We start from the raw sequence: 20,330 nt of genomic DNA, 5'->3' as shown, positions 1-20,330 counted from the left end.
TGTTACCGAACGCACATACCAGTATGGGAATATGGCAGATTTAATAAGGTGTACTTACAGAAGCAGAGGAACAATGTATCTACACACATGGCATAGACGTTAAAGAATCCGTGTGCAATCATATAGGATCCAAATATCACAGTCTGTGGATGGGAAAAAAAGATTACAAGAGAAGTTAGCCACAATGAAATCAAAATGAAAAATTATTTTCCGATGGACAAAATCAAGTCCCGCCCTCCATTTTTTCTTGTTCGAGAAGCTGTTTCACTTGTATATACGTCACAATATGGAAGAAAAGGTCATCATAAATATCGTTTCATGCCGTCTTTATAGGTGAGGGTTCCCACACCCTCTTGGTCGATGAGAGATTTTTTTAAATAAATGTATTTATTAATAAACTAACAAATATATACAAATAGTAGACTTTACAGAGTGCTTGACTCTTGCATTGTAAATACAAGATCTTGACCAAAACTGTATGCACCTCTTGATGGAAATCACAACAACATTTATTTCTATCAAGAGGTGCATCAGTTTTGGTCAAGATCTTGTATTATGTCAATGCTAGAGTCAAGCACTCTGTGAAGTCTCCTCCAGCACATCCCAAAGACTTTCAATGAATTTAAGGTCTGGACTCAGAGGTGCCAATTCATGTGTAAAAATGATTCTTTATGCTCCCTCCCAACCATTCTTTCATAATTTTTGAGTCTGATGAATCTTGACATTGTCCTCCTGGAATAGGTCCATGATCCTACATGGTTGTTTAAGAAATGAAAAGCTACACACTCCATCAATTATGGTTCGAAGAATTGTTGCCAAAAATATAACATGTTAGAAACATAATAATCACTGCAATAAGGATCCAATCAAAAGCATTTGCCTATTTAAATCCAAAGTGACTTTTTTTGGCAAAAAAATGTAAAGGAATATATGTAAAAAAAAAATAAAAAAAAAAATTATATATATATATATATATATATATTATTATTATTTTTTTTTTTTACATATATTCCTCTATTAATATTTAAATCAGTCTTAAAGACTGCAGCAGAATGAAATCTGAGAAATAATTTTAACATCAAATAAAAGCATAATTTAACATAAGCAAGCTGTAACGCTTTCACTCACCAGTAGAGGGACCCAATAATAATTTAATGATGGCACCTCTTCCTGGATTACTGGTATTTGGCGGGTGAAGAAAAAGAATGCAAGGACACCTGCAAAAAACATTCAAAACATCAGCAAACAAAATGAGCCTGCAAACAATGTGACAGCCATTGTTTAATCTATATGTATGTAGGCAGTAGGTCTATGCAGTGTCTGTGTGTGTTTGTTTAAAGCCCTCAGACCCTATTAGTCTAAAAGTCCGCATGAACCGGAAGTTGCAAACGACTTTTCTCCAGTGTTGTGACGTATTTCCCAGTGAAAAGAAATATTGAACAGAGGGCAGGGTTTTACTTTAGCGCTCCTCCTCTCCATCTCTGCTCAAAGCAGACTAACGGTTTGAGGGGAGTGGTTAAGCGTTTCCCAACCCAAGCCGTCAAACCTACATCATCAGAGAAGGAACGCCATTCCAGACCGGAAGTAACTTTTCAGACTTTGATTAAAGATTACGACGGCAAACAATTTTTTTCTGTGTATTAACTTGCATGGATTAATTTTTCACCACAAGACTAGTAATATGCGCTAACAAAGTAAATAGGGTCAATTTTGATTTCAGTTGGACTTAAATTTTTCCCCGTCTGTATGACACAGATGAACGTCGACTCACCCACACTCCCTGAGATCAGCAGTTTGCCCAAGAACAGCAGGAAGTCAGTCACCTTGTCCAGAACAGCAACTCTAGACAAAAAACCCCACAATAAACACAATAAAAACACAATAAAAAGGTTCTGTATATAGTTGTATTCAGTCTTAGTAATGTTACATAATTAGATAACTAATTATATGGAATATTTAAACAATTCACAATTTAATTGATAATATTTAGTTGTGACAATTTTCTTTCCGATGTCTGACTTATTTTCATTGAATATTGTTGAAATTATGCTTCACAATTATGCTTTCTTTTATAGTATGGAGGTAAAATTTAGTGAAATTTGAATGATTATCCTTTGATAACACTGTAGCAAGAAAAAAATACATCACATCAACAATAACATCTTGGAAATGTCACAATAACTGAAACAAATGATTGCACAGGAGTGTGTGAGAGAAAGTCCTTGCAGCTTCACACCTTGACAATGACATTATAAATGTCTCAGCTGTGCAGAGTCTTACCTCATAACGTTCCTCATTAACAGGAAGAAAGCGTCTCGTGCTGAGGCACAGAAATTCTTCCCATATATTGAAATCTGAGGAATAAAAGGAGAAGCAACCATAAACGACAGACCTATCAACTCAGGTCTGCCTTTCTTTTCTTTGCGGTTATATATGCCTGTACCTTGAAAAAGTGGGGTGACTCACCATAATGTAAGCATTCCTGTTCATGAACTTAATGAAGCGCTCAAGGCACCAGAAACAGCATTTGAGACAGCACAGCAGGAAGCGTGCACATGCATTGTGAGCACCTGAGACAAAGACAGAAGGAAGAGCAGCATCATTCATAACATATTCTATACTGATACAGTCTACCGTTCAAAAGTTCATGGTCATAGGATTTCGTACATTTTTATAAAAGTCTTGTATGCTCACCAAGGCTGTATTTGCAGTAAAACAGTCATATTATGAAATATTAGTACAATTTATATAAATGTTTTTATTTTAAAAAATTGTAACATGTAATTCATTCCTGTGATGTAAAGCTGAATTTTCAGCATCATTACTCTAGTCTTCAGTGTCACATGATCATTCAAAAATAATTTTTGGAAATCATGTTACATATTTTTTCAGGATTCTTTGATGAATACTATGTGTAAAACAACTTAAAAAAAATAGAAATGTTTTTACTTTTGATTAATTTAATGCATTACTGGTGAATAAATGTATTAATTTCTTTCATTTAAAATTGTATTGTATTGATTTTTTTTTACAACATTTAAAACATCTTTGAACATTTCTAAATGATGAATGAGTCAGTGAACCAGTTACTATAAAAATTCTGAGGGTGAGTTCACACTTGTAGTTTGGTTTGTTTGATCCAGACCAAAAAAAACAAAAAACATTTAGTCCTGGTTCGCTTAGCGAATTGGCATTTTTATCAGCGAACCTTAAGATACCGAACATAAAGACACAGGGATACATTTACAACCTGATTGGTCGGCTTCTATGATGTATTGCCTATTTTGAGACGGAACTTACCAAACATCTATAACAATGCTGTTTGCTAGGATAAATGTGCTTGTTGTATGTACACTGCCTACATATGATGGTATTTTGACCAGCTGAGAACTCGTGAAGAGCTTATAAAATGTATAAAGGAGTCTTAACAGTGGCAAGCGGGCCGTGACCCATTTTTCAGCCATCTCGGTCCGCTTGTTTGATGCGCAACAGGATTCGGATGGTAGCGTTTACACAATCGCACTAGAGTTATATTTAATCAAACCAAAACTGCCAAGTGTGAACACACCCTATACCTTTCAGTTTGTGGTCGAGATACTCCAGAATAATCCTGATGAACTGTACGATGGACAGAATCAAAGCTCCAAATGCAAGAGAGCCTGTGTGATACCTGGAATAGCATTGTAATGTGATTATAGTGAACATTTAATTTCAGTCCAAACTCCACTCAGACATAATCAATTACCTATAAGCTTTAAAAGCACTGATGGCAGCATACCTTAAAGCCCTGCCAAATGATGAAGCCAAGGGGCAAGGTGGGATGTCTTCTGGCTTCCTCAAGGCCCAGTAATATGAGGCAAAAGCTCCAGCGAGGGTGCACTGGCCCAGAGCGATGGTGAAATTCACCAGCCAGAGGAAGACCAATAAATTGCAAAGCTGAAGAACAAAGATATAACGGTGGTACAAACTCTCCCCACCGTAAAAAGCAAACGTGCACTGGGAGCCCGGACACAGTTTAGTCACGTTTGATTGACTGAAGGTCTGAAACACATCAAAGAGACACAAACAATCACCAATACATTTACTAGATAAATGGACTCAGTACTCAATCACAGTTGAGTAGGTAATCACAGTTTACAGTAGGTTTAGTGCTTACCTCTAGGTCACAGGTGAGATTGGTATACTTGCAGTCAGGTAGTGTTGACATTACTTTATAGACTGCATCGCCAGAGGATGCCAGGAACCTGAAATAAGTTATGGTTAAGGAGACTAAAATACAAACTAGTTAAAGCTGAAGTGTGTCATTTCTGTTCCAGCAAATGGAACTGCTAAAATAAAAATAGCTCAAACAAATTAGTCTCACCCCAAAATCATGCATACATACATTTTAATATATGCAAGGTTAGTATATGCATATATACATTTTAATCCAGCATTTAATTAAATTGAGATTTGGATACACAGCTGTAACGGCCCAGTATGCGATGCAGAGAGCCAGCAGCAAAAAGGTGATGATGGGATAGAAAAGTGTCGACATAATGCAGCCAATCGCCCTGTAGGAAAGAGAGAGACGTGAAAAAAAGAAAAAAAGAAAATATTAAAACATTTGACAGCTTTGTTTCAGGTGTTTTTCTATTCTTTCCATTTACATGCACCAGCATTAAACAAAAGAAAGAGAAAGAAACTAACTTGCTGCCCTCCTTCAGTAGAGCGATGGCAATGCGAACTCTGTTCCGCAGGAATATCAGCACTAAGATGATGATAGCTTCAATGACAGCCAAGGAGATCACTGCGGCACATTAACAAGCTGTCATTTTTCCATCAAACTGAACTTTTCATAACCCTTATCAACTTGACAGTGCAGGTGCATTGCTTGGTTTGAGATTTATTATTTGATTTAAACTGCACTACAAACACTCATAGACTGGAATAACTGAAGAAATCTCACTGAATATGAGCCAGGTCTGTCTCAGCTGCAGGTAAACCCGGAAGTCAGTCTGGAATCCAATGTCTGAGATGGTCATATCAGAGTCCGGCTTTCCCTTGAGTGAACTGTACTCCCAGTAACAATGCCATATTCCTGTAAATGACAGTCATGACACAGTGTACACTCATAGTGTAGAGAAATTCAAAAACCAACTTATCTAACAAATCATTTAGTGTTAAAGGGATAGTTAAACAACAACAAAAAATAAAAAAATGATGTGGTCAATTACTCACCCTCATGTCTTTATAAACCCATAAGACTTATGTTAAACTTTGGAAGACATATTAATATTTCTTTAATGAAATCTGAGAGATTTCTCTCTCCACTGAAAGTCTATCGACACCAAACTCTGACTCTCAAAACGGTCATAAAGAGATCATAAAATAAATCCATACAAATCGAGAGGTTTAATCCAAGTCTTCTGAAGAGACATTGTAGCAATGCTAAAATAATGCTTAGAGCAATAAGCATTGCTATTACATGATCTCTTTATATTAAGAACAGATTGATTTTAGGCATTTATTCACATATAAACACATTAATCAGAGCACATAAACAGAAGCTCAACCGTACTTGCTTGATATGCAAGAACAAACCTCATTGGTTCTTGCGGAAGCTCAAACGTGCTGGTGACATCCGAGAGTTAACCTCATTGGTTCTTAAAGTCAAGCAAGCATGCATGAGCTTTCCTTTACCATATTTACAAATGGTGCACTATGCATATTCACTAATTGAGATTTTTTTTATGTGAATAAAATCTAATTGAATCTGTTCATCATATAGTTATTGTGTCTCTTCTAAGATTAGGTTTACAATCTCTTTGTGGACGTTTTGAAGCATCAGTTTGGGGTGAATAGACTTTCAATGGAGGGACAAAAATCTCTCAGAACAAAATGAGGGTGAGTTATTGATGGCAGATTTTTCAATTTTGGGTGAACTAATCCTGAGAGTTCATGAGAAAACCAGATCAGTCCGATTCACGAACGATTCGAACTGGATCATTTGATTCACTGAAAAGATCTGACTCAAAAGAAGACAAAAAGGAGTTTTAAAAGAGTGATTTTCTGTTGAGTTCCACTGAAGAACGACAGTCAAGAGAGTGACTATCCCTTTATTGTAAAACATTGAAGTCTAGTTTATGACAGTTTAGTTGAGTTTTGGTCTATGGGGTTCTGTAGTCATTACCAACCATAGCCCACAGCCGCGATGGCCCCGAAGATGACCATCCAGAAGAGAACGCCAGCAGTGAACCTCAGCAGCAGAATAAAGATCAGACTGACCAGCATGCTAATCACCAAACCACTGAAAACACCCATAAAAACAGATCAGCAACAACATATTGATCTATTGTATTTAGTTTAAAGGTTAAACACTAATGTGATGCATACATTAGGATCCAAAACCACGAGCTGGCGTAATCCTCAAAGATCTTGGTGCCGACCTCCTTTGCATCCAACAGGCTGGTGATGCCACTGTAAAAGAGCAAGAAAACTATCAAAAACTATACAAACTGCACATTCAACTGTACAGAGCAGTATATGAGGACTAAGAAGCAATGGCACACTACAGATCAACAGTGATCAGGTGGATGTTTCACACAAGTGTTACCAGTGTAAGAAGACATCAGTTTTGTTCTACTGCTCTCCATACATGAAAAAAGCCATGTTTTTTTCATGCACAGTGGAGGACTAGGGTTAAGACTTTGTTAATTGTATCTGACACAACTGAAAATGATGCTGTGAGGGGCAGAAGTACAGTCTGTGCAATAAGCCGTTCTGTCTAAAAAAGGTCATTGGTCACATCTCTTTTTCTCCATCTTTTTGTCTCCAGACTTTATTTCTAATCATCACAGTCTCGTTTTCATTCAGGTCAAAATACAAATTAATAAAGCACAGTCTATGTAAGTCTATGGTGAGAGAAGTATCTGCATATGGTATATACACTACCGTTCATTCGTTTTTTTTTTTTTTTTGTAAAAAATAAATAAACAAATAAATACTTTAATTCAGGATGTATTAAACTGATCAAATGTGAAGGTAAATACATTTACAGTATAACGTTATATGTATATACAGGAACATTTCTATTTCAAATAAATGCTGTTCTTTTGAACTTTCTATTCATCAAAGAATCCTAAAAAAGGATCACACAAAAAAAGAATATTAAGCAGCACAACTGTTTTTAACACAAATGTGCACTAATTCAGCATATTATAATGATTTTTGAAGGATCATGTGACACTAAGGACTGGAGTAATGATGCTGATTTTGCTTTGCCATCACAGGAATGAATTACATTTGAAAATGTATTCAAATAGAAAAGTTATTTTAAATTGTAATAATATTTCACAATATTACTGTTTTTACTGTATTTAAGTCAAATAAATGCAGGCTTGGTGAGCATAAGAACATTCTTTCAAAAAAGTCGACCCAAATTTTTGAATGGTAGTGTATTCAATGGATTTGATTTTATTACCTGCAAGCTAGTTCCATGAATATTTCTTACAGTTATGTTATGCTCATTGATTTGTAAAGAAGTGAGGTGTTTTTGAAAAGGACATGCAAATGGAAAAATTTATTTTCAGTAGATATTACAAATGAATGTCATATGTTTTTATCATTTGTAGTGTGGTGTGGGAACTGGGAACTTGTCTGAAATTTATGTACGTTTATACACCTTATACACCTTATACAGGAGCGAGACACTTGGGCAATGGCTGGGCAGGGACCTCTGAGGTCAGAGATCATCTAGTATTGGGGGTGGGTGGGGGGTCTTAAGGGTCAGCTAGCGATAAATCAAAGCTAGCAGCAATAAGTCCTTTATCTGTGGAATGCGGAGCAGAAAGAAGCCCTGCTGAAGAAGACCCTGAAATGAGTATAAAGTGTGCCCAGCTCTTCCTGTCTGTGTCTCACTCACCATGTAGCGTAACTTCTATGTGGCGACTGGGCCTTCTTGCAAGAATAAATACTTTTTAAAAGACAATTGGATTCAGAGTGTCTCTTATGCAGTGATGATTGATGGGTTAATAGAAATGTTTGCCACAACAGACAGCAGCAGTGTTGTGCAAGCAATTTGCTTGTAAAGCTACAAGCTTCTAAATTTAAAGTAGTTTAGTTAAACTGCATTAAAGCTACATAAAAAAATGCAGTTGTCTACACTTAGCTAGCTAGGTAGCTATGCTGTATAATTGTAAAAAAACAAAAAAAAAAACAAAAAAAAAACTGTATATTGCTATAAAAAAAGACATCTGCACATGGACTCAAAAAATCATATGAGAGATTCATATGAGAGAGTGAGAAAGTTCATTTGGAAAAAAAGAAGAAGCATTTTGTCATGTTATACCACTACTTGCTGGAAAAAGTAGCTAACTGTAACTTCTGTCATGATACTGAAAAATACAGTTAGGTTTAATTAGTTACTTCCGAACACTGGAAACCAGAGATGAAGTTCTCCAAGTAATGCTAAAGAAAAGTGTGTTTCTCTAGAGCAGAGAAGCTGTTGGTGAATGGAAGAGATTTTAACAGTCCCAATTGTAACAACGTCATCTGCATTTCAAACTCCTACGCTCAATTTTGCGTGGCAAAAAACATGATCAACCTGGTTCCTGTGCAAAACGATCTTCCTTTCATTTGCCATTATATTCTTAAATGCTCTTTCAGCAGACAGGCATCTGAAAGGCAGTGGGATTTTGTCAGTGACCTCAGTTCTGATGAGGGGAAAAAAACAGATGTGTTTTTTCCTGTTCTACAGATTCTTTGAGATGCTGCAGGTGCAGAATGTGTGATGAGGGAGGTTAGTTTGTAGATAAGCGAAGGACAAGGTCAAGTTTTAAAGCTGACAAGAAATTAAGACCTTTCTTTTCCTTGCTGCATGGCCGTGACTTTGCTACAAAAAAGAAGCATTGAGCATGTTACAAAAGACACACAGGAAGAAAAAACTTTGGATTTTTTAAATCAGGTAAAGAGTTGTAAAAAGCATCAGCAGATAGCATAGCATAGAAACTCAATCAAAGCCTGTTTACACAAGGCACAGTCTTGCATTCAAAAACAGCTAGATGGAAATATTTTAACAAATTTTACCATGTAGAAAGATTCAATGCAATGGCTGAAGACGTAAGAACACGTCCTGTGTAAACATTGTCTATTAGTTACAAGAAACCTGCCTGCTAAAATAAGAATGTACCCCATGTGACCTTTCACTCCAGGCATTCACATAAGTGCTATTATGGCAGGAGCAAACTCATGCAAACATGCACAGCTTGACTTATTTGCGTGGCTTAAAAGGCCAGATTCTCTCTGACCTTTGTAAGGCCTAATGTCATACCCAGATAAAACTGTCCTCTCTTGCCTGGATGGAAAGACAGTATATTTAGGGACAAATGTAAAAAAAAACTGTATTATTTGTTTACCTGCTGTATCTACCAAGTCAAAAGAAGATATTTTTAATATGAAGATGCAATATTAAACATACACTTAACTTCAAAAGTTTGGGGTCAGTACATTTTTTTGAAAGAAATTAATCATCTTTCATACAGCTTTTATTTGAAATAGAATCCTGAAAAAACACTGGGGGAAATGTATAATTGTTTCTACAAAAATATAAAGCAAGCAGCACAACTGTTTTCAACATTGATAATATGAAAAAATGTCTGGTGCACTATCTTTGTGAGGACTCTCCATAGACGTAATGGTTTTTATACTGTACAAACTGTATATTCTATCCCCTTACACTAAACCTACCCCTAAACCTACCCATCACAGGAGACATTCTGCATTTTTACATTTTCAAAAAAACTAATTCTGTATGATTTATAAGCTTTTGTACCCATGGGGACCTCAATTTAGGTCCCCACTGTGACACGAGTCCCCATGAGTCTGTGTGCATTCAGGTTTAAGTCCCCACCGGTGTAGAAAAACATGTCCACACACACACACAGACACACACACACACACACAGACACACACACACACAGACACACACACGCACGCACGCACGCACGCACGCACGCACGCACACACACGTCTGGTTTACTATCTTTGTGGGGACTCTCTATAGACTTAATGGTTTTTATAATGTACAAACTGTATATTCTATCTCCTTACACTAACCCTACTAAACCTACCCATTACGCAAAACTTTCTGCATTTTTACATTTCCAACAAAAAAACTAATTCTATATGATTTATAAGCTTGTGTACCCATGGGGACCTCAATTTAGGTCCCCACTGTGACACGAGTCCCCATGAGTCTGTGTGCATTCAGGTTGAAGTCCCCACGGGATGGAAAAACATGAACACACACACACACACACACACACACACACACACACACACACACAGAAAATAGTTTTTAAATTTTACACATTTTTAACAACATAACAATATTTTTACAGTATTTTTGACTAAATAAATGCAGCCATGGGCATATAAAAAAAAAACTTTCGAAAATATAATAAAAAAAATCTTAGAGACCCCAAACTTTTGAACAGTAGTGTACACTCACTTAAAATCTGACTCATATAAACCCTAACAGGGTGATTAGGACCCTGAAGTAAAGTGAAGGGGTTTATTTTGCGTTAATGACCAACTAGCTGTATATTATCCCACTTTTAACACAGCTACTCAACCAAATAAATACATAAATAGATATAAAAAGTTGAGTATGTGAGAAGAAGACCACGGAGAGATATGAGACATATGAAACTAGCACAGTTAAATATGTAATATGACAACGTAGGTAAATGATATAGTTTAGCAGTCATTGTATACCACTATTTGACAACAGAACGGTGCGTGTAATTAAGGTGGATATTTGAGAAATACTGTCGTAACTAAACGAAGCTCATATGTCACAGAATGGCTGTTTCGACATGCCTAACTAGTCTTCCTACTCATGTTACACCAAATAAGAGCAATTTTATAGCCAGACAGAGAGTGCAGCATCAGTCCAATAGCTATTAAACAGGCTAGTAGAAGGCTATAGCCTTTAATGTGTGATGCTGAGCACTCTTAATAAGTGAAACTTACTTTGCCGCTGCTCTCAGATCGATGACACTTCTGGTTTTACCATGTCCATCTTTGAAGCTTGTTTGGTTGGCAACAGTTAACGTCCCATTTCTGGTGATGAAATCGGGAAAGCACCTCTGGAGAACTGATAGAAAGTAAAGAGTAAAGCTAAATTAAAATCCCTGAAAGGGGTGGATATTGGAATTCACTGTCGCTTCAATGTGTAAGTTTTGTATAATCAATGTATTAATCAATATTTATCCTTCTAAATATTAAATGATTAGAATGACTTCTTCAAAAATTATGTTTAATGTCGGTTGAGGAGATTCCCCCTTCCATGTAAAGCGCTTTGAGTACCCAGAAAAGCGCTATATAAATGTAACTAATTATTATTTTTATTATTATTATAACAGAATGTGCTCTTTCCATGTTTTTGAGAGAGGCACCCAACATGTGTTAAAACACATATCTACTTTCCTAGATGATCAAGACAGCCGAGGTTACTGGGGTCACTTCAGCCTGTCACCTACATGCCCACTTATTAGTTAAAGCATTTACTTTACTTTTCTATATTGAAACCCTATAAAATAATGATGAATACTGTCTGAACCTCTGAAAGAAAGAACATGTTATCTGTATGTTTTGGGAAACTTTCCTGTTAATAGTTATGGCTCGAACAACTTCAACCTTGAAGAAGCTGTGTATCCTGTGTATCTGTGTGTGTGTATGCTAATATTCTGTGTTACAGATCAGTTTTGGTGGGGTGAACAACTGGCACTTTGGGGCGATGGAATGCTGGCGCCTAGAAACACAGTTATGTGACCTTGGAGGGTCACGTCGTGCCTAAATCCAGGATCCGGGTGTCAGCCGCGAGATCAATGAAGATATGCTTCTGTCTATCAGTCCATGTGTCGAAATTTACAATGTTTATTCATTTTCTTAGCCAATCAGAATTATTTAAGTAATGAAGTAGCTTAGACCTTGATGAAAGGTATAATTGCTGTGAAATGTGAATGTACGGCAGAGCAGCCTACGAACTCCTTGTGAGTGTTGAAGCTGACTTCTGCTGATGAAAGTCATCATATCTGGTCCATGGGTCTTTAACTGTAAAATCCCCTAAAATATTCAAATATAGTATTCAAAAGTTGTTGAGGACATGCTTTGTGTCTGTCTGCACTTGTGTTTTTTCACCCTGACTTCAAGGCCTTAGTTCCTGATAAGTAATAAGCAGCTGCTATCCAAGGGTTTTGTATCATTCTGTGCCTCCTCTGCCGATATGGAGAGGACACAGCGACCTTTCTAAGCCTTGCCAGTGACATTTTCTCTTTTTCTATCTCTTATATTACTCACAATGTTTACATCGAAGCAGTTATGATGGCTTCAAAGAGATCCAGCGGCCTGAACTGAAACTCTTGATCTCCTGCTGCACAAGTTTCTATTCATGTACATTCGTGTCATTAGCAACTTCATTTTAATTACACATGAACAAGATTTCACATGAATTAATTTAGCCCACTTATGCACATAAATGTTGGGTTTTCTTTGTTCTGGCTCTAGTTCACACCACAAACTTTCAAGATTATCCTGGAAATGCATTTGCACATTATTGGTGCAAAATTTCAGCCCAATAAATTTAAATGCACATCAGCACTAAGACAGGGAATTTTAATGAAATATTTTAGGACAGAAGGCATAGTTTTGAGTATGTATTCCTCTCAAAATATTTTTTTAAATAAAAACTCACATGGTCTGCTTGGCACAATCATTGAGGGACAATCTTCATCCCGTAGCACCTGAGAAACCGGCTGCCAAATGGAAATAGAAGAGGGGAAAAAGAAGATATTTTACAAAAATAAACCTTATACAGCATTCTTCTCTCTACAATATCTCTCCAGTATGTCAGGCCTGCCTCAAAAACTGTCACCATGTGAGCTTCTAAATGTTTATGTGTGAAAATCCATTGATGCAGCAGAATTAGATCATTGACGGTTTTGCGTTGGTACATTTACGCACTGACGCGCGAAGGAAATGTGGCACCTGCTGGGCGATACAGCTCACGAATCGGCTTGCTAAGATGAACCATCGTCATCACAAGTACTAATCTATCTGACAATAAGCATAAAATTCCTCTAGAAATAACAGGGTTCCCACCGTCTTAACAACTAATAAACTTCCATGACTTTTCCAGTGATTTGTGATTACTGGAAGTATCATTCAATTAATTATCACTTAAATTCAGATAAACTTGCTAATAAATCATTTAGATTCAACAACGATGCATTGAAAAGAACTAACTCAAAAGAAAGATTCACTTTTAAATAGGACATGACTAGTTTTATTCTACACAAGAGCAATTTCTGGACAAAGAAATACTTCAGAGCAGAGAATAATATGAAAAATATATAAATATATAGCCTATATATTCACTATAGAAATGTCTATGACTTTGAATGAATAAGATTTTATTCATTTCAATGGCCTGGGGAAAAAAAGAAAATGAATTCCACAACTTTTTCAAGAATATTCAAACTTTTATCAAAAGCTAGTGTACATGGTTTTGTACTGTCATCTCTGAATTTAAACTAAGTTCTGGTTCTTCTGGATATCCACACGGTACCTTATCAGGATTGTTGAAGCCCGGCTTGCAGAATTGCTTGTAGTATTCCCAGTAGCTCTTATTGCGTCTATAGTTGTATTGCATGTCAATGTATGTGGCAAATCTATCTGGGCACTTGGATACACACAGCTGAGGTGAACAAGAGAGGAAACGAAACATCAGCAACAAATAAAACAAGGCATGTGCTAAAAAACAAGAGCAATCTAGCTTAGAAAATATGACAGATAGTTTGCAAAAGTGTCTGTATTACCTGAGTTGTTGGGCACTGGAGGTTAATGAGGACTGTAGGATTGGCACATTGTAAAATATTGAAGTAAAATAATATGGCTTTATTTCTGTGGGGGAGAAACAGAAGGTGTTTCAATTGAGCTTTGAAACATGAATGTCTTAAAAATAATAATATAATATTAAAGATATATATCGGCCACCATATCGGTATCGGCCGATATACGTTCATTTTCGATGTTATCGTTATTGGCCCGATAAGAAAATTGGGCCGAAATATTAAAGCATATAAATAATGGATTATTTCCTTCAGCTGAGACACTTCAGATGTGCACAATTCACCATGATGGTTTTGAATTGCTTGAAATATGATTGGAATAACTGTAATAAAATTATAATGAGAACATTATAATTGTGTCCTTGGGACATGGCTTTTGATGGTGAGAGTTTTGTTTTTGTAATCAGGCTCTCAAAAATTGTCTAAAAATTTGGATTTAGATTCATCGGCCAATATCTCAGTTATTGGCTTTCAAATATAAAGAATGATCAGTTATCCTCCTCTCGGACTCATACTCACGCATTAGGAGTTTCCTGCTGTCCACAGAACTGCCCATAGCTGTCTGTCGGGTAGACCACTTTCCGGGGGTCTCCATGCATCCAAGCTTAAAAAACATAACACAAGCCATGTCATCTGAAACATGTTTCTCAAATAAGTTCACCAGATTTGCATTTCAAACATCATGCATTTCAAATAATTGCTATAATTTAAAAAATATTTTATTTTGTACCAGCGACCTCAGTATTTTATGGCACTGACACTACACCCAGTGTTCCTGTTGAGAAGGAACAGGCGCAAGCAAAGAGGACAAACAAGAAAAGATGCATGAAAAAACAAACTAAAAATAAAGTGAAACCCCATATTTAATTTAGAGCATAAGAAGCTCTTTATGTAATTTAACATGAGCGATTCAAATCCACAGTGAATCGAAAACACTGCAGCTCTGTGGAGAATGACTGTGCCCAATGATTTAATTCTCTCCACTTAAGTCTGCATGGAAAAGTGGATTTGAGCTTCAGGGGTCAAGGAATGTCATCTCAAGTCTAAAAGGGTCACATGACATGTCAGTGCACTTCAAAGGGCAACAGAAAAGCCAGTCGTATTAATTTAGCCTAGTCAGGATTAAACCAATAAGACATCAGAGAGGAGTGGAATGAGATCAGTGTGAGAAACAGCAAACACTCCACAGACAAAATATGTACAGACTAAAGAATTAGTATCATAATTTGAATGAAAAATTAACCTCAATTTCAGAACATTTTGCTATTTGGTTTGTCCAATTTACTATAACCACAGCAGCAGCACTCACTCAAGCTGCTTGAATCCAGAAGAACTGCGGCAACGTCTCCAAGACGTTAGCCACTGTTGTCAGACTCCCTTTGCATACAAAAATATATATAAAGTACTGTGCAAAAGTCTTAGGAACGTTATTATTTTCACCAAAAAGATGGTTTTAAGCCAGTTATTTATATCTTTTTCTGCAGTGTGCCAGTAAAAAATATCAATTTACATTATTTTACACATACATATGTATAAAATAATTGTTTTAATTAAAAATAAAAACTATGTATTCCTGTGATGGCTAAAGCTAAAGTTTCAGGAGCCATTACTCCAGTCTTCAGTGTCACATGATCCTATTCCAAATTTCAAAAACGAAAACCTGTTTTAAAATTAGAAGTTGCATCCCAGATTTTCAATGCAAACTTTTGGGCGCCACTATATATATATATATAAATAACCCCGGCGGCATGTTTCCAAAACAGACAGATCTAAGAGTCAGCAAGCTGAGAGTCTCCCAGAAACGGCACAAGAGAAGAGCCTCTGACAGTTTTAACCACAGATTCCACATTTAAACCATGAATGATGCACACAATCAAATGTCACACTGAATGAATGGGTTCGTGTGAGTCCTCTTGCTTTTTTTGAGAATGGACTAAATGACTGTCCTTAAAAAACAGCCACAAACAGTGAGGGGAGTGTAGCTGAACATAATGACACCACATCAGGCTGCTGTTTTGGACTGACGCTCCCCCGCCGCTTCTATTTGGCTGCTTAATAGCGCTGGATTCATGAGCCGCATTATGCAACCCTCTCTGCTGAAGCGCACGTTAATGAGTGTAACTCACCCACTGTTCCCAGAACGATGTAACCGAGGATGACGATGACAAAGATCACACAGCAAAGCACGTCTGTGCAGCCCCTGCAGTGGGAATGTGAGAAAGAGAGAATGTGAGGGAGAGAATGAGAGCACTGAATGAATAAATCACAGTATTTTTACATTCATACTAGCATTTCAATAATTATTTGAACAAGTTAATGAATTATATACAATTAATCAAATGCTGGTCAATAAAACTCTTATAAATATTGTGAACCCTCAATATATGAACAAAATAAAAAACTTCACTACCACAGTGTACAAAAATAAATAAATAACTAGGCTACAGAGCACATACTGTATTTGCCATTGTTTTTTCCATGCTGACTGTAACGCCAACAGAACAGACTTGTGACCCATTTTTGAGTGCCAACCAACTAATTGAAAACAACTGGTCTATATAGCAGCTTTGCAGACTGAGAAAAGGAGGCTGAGGTCACAGCAGGGCAACTAACAGATTAACAGATGAGCTGAATCTCCATTCGCATATTATCCATCCTAAATAGTATGCATTTAATGTAAAGTAGTGGCTGCTAATGTTAACTAAAAATAATTCTAAATATTTTTTTTGTTAACTGAAATAAAATATAATTAGATAAATTAAAACTTACAAAAATGTGTTTTTATAGAATATCGCAGGATTTATTCCAAATGATTTATCCATGCACATTCTGATGACATGGTGGGACAGCCTCTCACTCACATGAGATCACCGCAATAGCAAACCACAACAATCCAATAAATTCCCGATGGACAAAATCAAGTCCCATTCTACATTGTTTCACTCAGCTATATGTAACAATATTGAAGAAAAGACCATCACAACTTCCGTTTCATGCCAACTTTAAAGCTACACTGTGTAGGATTTACTCCCATCTAGAGGTGAAATTGTATATGACTACCAACTGAATATTACTTTCTAGCTCCTCCCATTCCAAAGGCGTTTTAACTCCTACGGTGGCCGTTTTATTTTAAATCTGCCGGCAAACGTGAGCAAATCTCCCTCTCGCATTCGTCACGGTTCCACTGCGTGTAAAAACGCGAAAGGCGAAGCTTGTATGTCCCTCTTTGTCTAATGTATTTTCAAGATGGATACGCAACATGGCTTCCGCCATTCGGGCGACTCGCTCTTATGTATTCTAAATGGCAGATTATACACTTACGAGAATACTTAATTAGTTGGTTGAAGTGATTACACATTAATGAGAACGTATAATTTTGAAATAACGTGTTTTTTGCTAAAAATAAACTTAAAATATTACACAGTGTAGCTTTAAGTAATATTGAATTTGGTACACTTTATTTTGATGGTCCCTTTTGAACATTCTGTTGACTATAAGTAACTTTGCAACTGTATGTCTACAATCTCTCAGAGTATTAGCAGACTGTCTGCTTGATATCTGCTAACTCTTTAGTGTGGTGGTCCTTTAACAGACATTCTATTGACTATAAGTAACTTTGCAACTACATGTCAACGTATTCTAACCCTAACGCTATCATTCTACTAATACTCTACTAACACTCTAATGAGAGTTAGTAGACATGTAGGTGGTACGTTACTTATAGTCAACAGAATGTGTTAAAGAGACCATCCAAATAAAGTGAAACCGTGAATTTTAAGCTAATGAGCTAGCTAGATGCTAATATAAACAATATGCTACAAGGAAGTCTGTAGAACTAAGACGCAACTTTATGTTGCGGTAACATGTCCTAATAACACGCACTCAAAAGAATGGACCACCAGCAAAGTACATGTAAGCTAACTGGGACATCCTAAGTGTTGTAGTAGTACTGACTCCACTACCAAATCTTACTAACTCACAGTAATGTGGAGGACAGCAGAAATGAGTGACGTGTCTGATGTGTAAACTACAAACCCATAGTTCCATTAGTATCGTCTGTAAAAGTGTTCCCTGAGCTATATTTATATTCTGCTCAACACAGACGGAAAGTGGGTGGTTGCGCCGGGCCTCTTTCACACAAAGGTGTGGAGATGACGTGTTACTGGGAGTAAGTGACATTTAATGCAATGCAGCTTGGGTGATATTTTTGGTGATATTTTGTTAATGGACTTACGGAAAGTTGGCCAACTAAGAATCAGGAAAAAAAGCGTAGTCACAGGAAAAGTTACACAAATAATACCAAACATTACCCAAATTCTTTTTAGTAAGTTACTTACTTACTTTACTTACTTTTGTTTTATAAGTCTTCGTGCAACTCTTTTTCATATAATGAAAGGTCATTATGACCAATTAACCTAAAAATGACACGCAAACAAAAATGAGCTATATGAGCTCGCCTTCCAGTGAGCTGCTGTGACCAGACCGAGTCAATAATAATGTGAATGAATCATTGTGAGATTGATTGAAACAAATTGTCTTTTTATCTTTTCAGAACAAATTGAAAAGAATTCGAATCAAACTGATGCAAAAAATTATCCAAACGGTTCTCAATGATCCAGTCGCAGCAATTATGTGCACTGGATGAGAAGATTATCAAATGCTCCTCACACAAAACTTAAAGTGCACCATTATAATTTTTTAGTTATTACCTTTCATGTAGTGTGTAATACAGCTGTTTACAGCTGTAAAAGGTCTGCAATTTCTCTGAAAGTTATTGTCTCCCAAAAGAAAGAACCTGATTCTGAACTGCCTGAAATGAGTCGTCAGTAATTCCAGTCTTACTTCCTGCACAGATCTACATTTGTAACAAATTTGTATTCTGCTCGTCCTCCTGCTGTCGACATGTCAAGAAGACGCTTTTTTCCGCGCTGCGAAAGAAAATCCACTTTGCATGCATTTCCAAAGGAAGATGACTACAGTAAAACCGATGCCATCGTTCCTAAGCGTATAAATACCTGCTGCTGTCTGTCGTTAATGTTAATCAAACAACAAAACACAGCTTTAACAAATCTATTTATATTTAATTTATACAGTGAACACTGTATACAGCCAACAGTGTTATTTTACACATTTTACATTTCTGTACCAGAATACAACTGTTAGACCATACTTTATTTGTTATTTTGTTCTACTGTATTTATCTATGCTTTAATTTATGTGTTTTTATTTTATTACTGACTGTTCACTTGTCTTTTATAATGTTTGAACCTCATTAGTCAGGCTAGTAGTTTTTGCTGTGGTATCGAAGAAGTACCTAAAGTGTTCTTTATGTAATAAATGGAAAGCAAAGTTACATCTTTTCCACCCCCTTTTTTTTTTTTTCGCTGATCCGAAAATTTTTTCGACCCGTGACTCAAAAAAACGGAATATGATCCGAACCATAAGTTGTGTGATCCACCCCTACTTTGAATATAGTGCAAGAGTCATATAGACTTTTATGGCGTTTTTGTAGCTAGATACGTGATCACTAAACTGCTGTTGTATAGAATAATCTGTGTAAAAAAAAAAGTGTCATACATTCTCCTTTTGAGCTTCATCAAAAAAAAAAAAAGTTGGTTTATCAAACCATAAACAAATAAATCTAATAAAAAAATTACTTTATCATGTTATTACTGAGCCACTACGCTAAACAACTGAGTCAGCTGTGACATGAAATGCACCACTCCTGATCACAGCAAACAAAGCACAGCAAAGCTCCACATGCTGTACTAACCCAACAGAGCTTAAGCGTTTTACATCAGTCAGCCCTAATTAGCAGTAGCCAGGCCTTACAAATATACACTAAGCACAGGAAAACCCTATTATAGAAACACGCTGAGCTGCACACTTTGTATTGAGAGCAACAAAATTCAAATTAAACCCATGGCTTGCTGTCAAATAATAGAATTACATCACAATCTGCTGAATCTTACTTAGCATGCATGTTAATTATGCATAGCGACCCAAGACATTTGAGCAACAGTCATTGATTTCTCTGCTCCGGTGGGGTGAAAGCTGTTCTGTCCGCTATCACTGCTGGACTAACCATTGATCCACCAGCAGCTCTGGATTAGAGCAAGAAACAGGCCAGCGGAGCGACAGGTCCATGAATGAAGTCAATATTTTTTATCAATAACAGGCACGTGCAAATAAGGGATAGAGAAAAGGACAACATTTTTAGGGTGTGCATGTGTGTGTTTGTGACCTAGCTGTGGTTTGAGGGCATTATTTCTGCTAAATATTTCAATATTTCAAGTTAGCAAATTGTGAAAAAAAAAAAAGTCCTTTGTAGAGGTCTTAAAAGTAAAAATGATTCATAACAGACTAAATAATGGCTTTATTCACTTCTATAAATACCAAAAGTATTTTAGGGTTACTTTTGATGTCCGGTTGTAAGCT

General features: G+C 36.5%; 1 protein-coding gene across 4 annotated transcripts in view; it reads right to left on the bottom strand.

The window, feature by feature from the left end:
• The window catches only part of slc44a5b (solute carrier family 44 member 5b), a 41,660-nt gene that overhangs the window by 3,643 nt on the left and 17,687 nt on the right, over positions 1 to 20,330 (bottom strand). For 3 of the 4 annotated variants that reach the window (XM_081349477.1, XM_081349478.1, XM_081349475.1), the window contains exons 3-21: positions 16,019 to 16,092; positions 14,412 to 14,496; positions 13,860 to 13,944; positions 13,610 to 13,738; positions 12,737 to 12,797; positions 11,014 to 11,137; positions 6,376 to 6,459; positions 6,177 to 6,289; positions 4,949 to 5,080; positions 4,690 to 4,789; positions 4,461 to 4,553; positions 4,157 to 4,244; positions 3,779 to 4,041; positions 3,576 to 3,670; positions 2,467 to 2,570; positions 2,281 to 2,354; positions 1,772 to 1,842; positions 1,129 to 1,217; positions 59 to 143 (exon numbers count right to left, since the gene is read on the bottom strand). In XM_081349477.1, the coding sequence (XP_081205603.1) occupies positions 59 to 143; positions 1,129 to 1,217; positions 1,772 to 1,842; positions 2,281 to 2,354; positions 2,467 to 2,570; positions 3,576 to 3,670; positions 3,779 to 4,041; positions 4,157 to 4,244; positions 4,461 to 4,553; positions 4,690 to 4,789; positions 4,949 to 5,080; positions 6,177 to 6,289; positions 6,376 to 6,459; positions 11,014 to 11,137; positions 12,737 to 12,797; positions 13,610 to 13,738; positions 13,860 to 13,944; positions 14,412 to 14,496; positions 16,019 to 16,092 (1,949 nt within the window). Of the gene's footprint in view, positions 1 to 58; positions 144 to 1,128; positions 1,218 to 1,771; positions 1,843 to 2,280; positions 2,355 to 2,466; positions 2,571 to 3,575; positions 3,671 to 3,778; positions 4,042 to 4,156; positions 4,245 to 4,460; positions 4,554 to 4,689; positions 4,790 to 4,948; positions 5,081 to 6,176; positions 6,290 to 6,375; positions 6,460 to 9,310; positions 9,335 to 11,013; positions 11,138 to 12,736; positions 12,798 to 13,609; positions 13,739 to 13,859; positions 13,945 to 14,411; positions 14,497 to 16,018; positions 16,093 to 20,330 lie in introns of all 4 variants that reach the window. The other variant, XM_081349476.1, reaches the window with a different exon arrangement.

This window comes from Scardinius erythrophthalmus, assembly GCF_964197995.2.
Source record: "Scardinius erythrophthalmus genome assembly, chromosome: 20".
NCBI classification, from domain to species: Eukaryota; Metazoa; Chordata; class Actinopteri; order Cypriniformes; family Leuciscidae; genus Scardinius; species Scardinius erythrophthalmus.
This window is presented reverse-complemented; position numbering and strand designations above follow the sequence as displayed.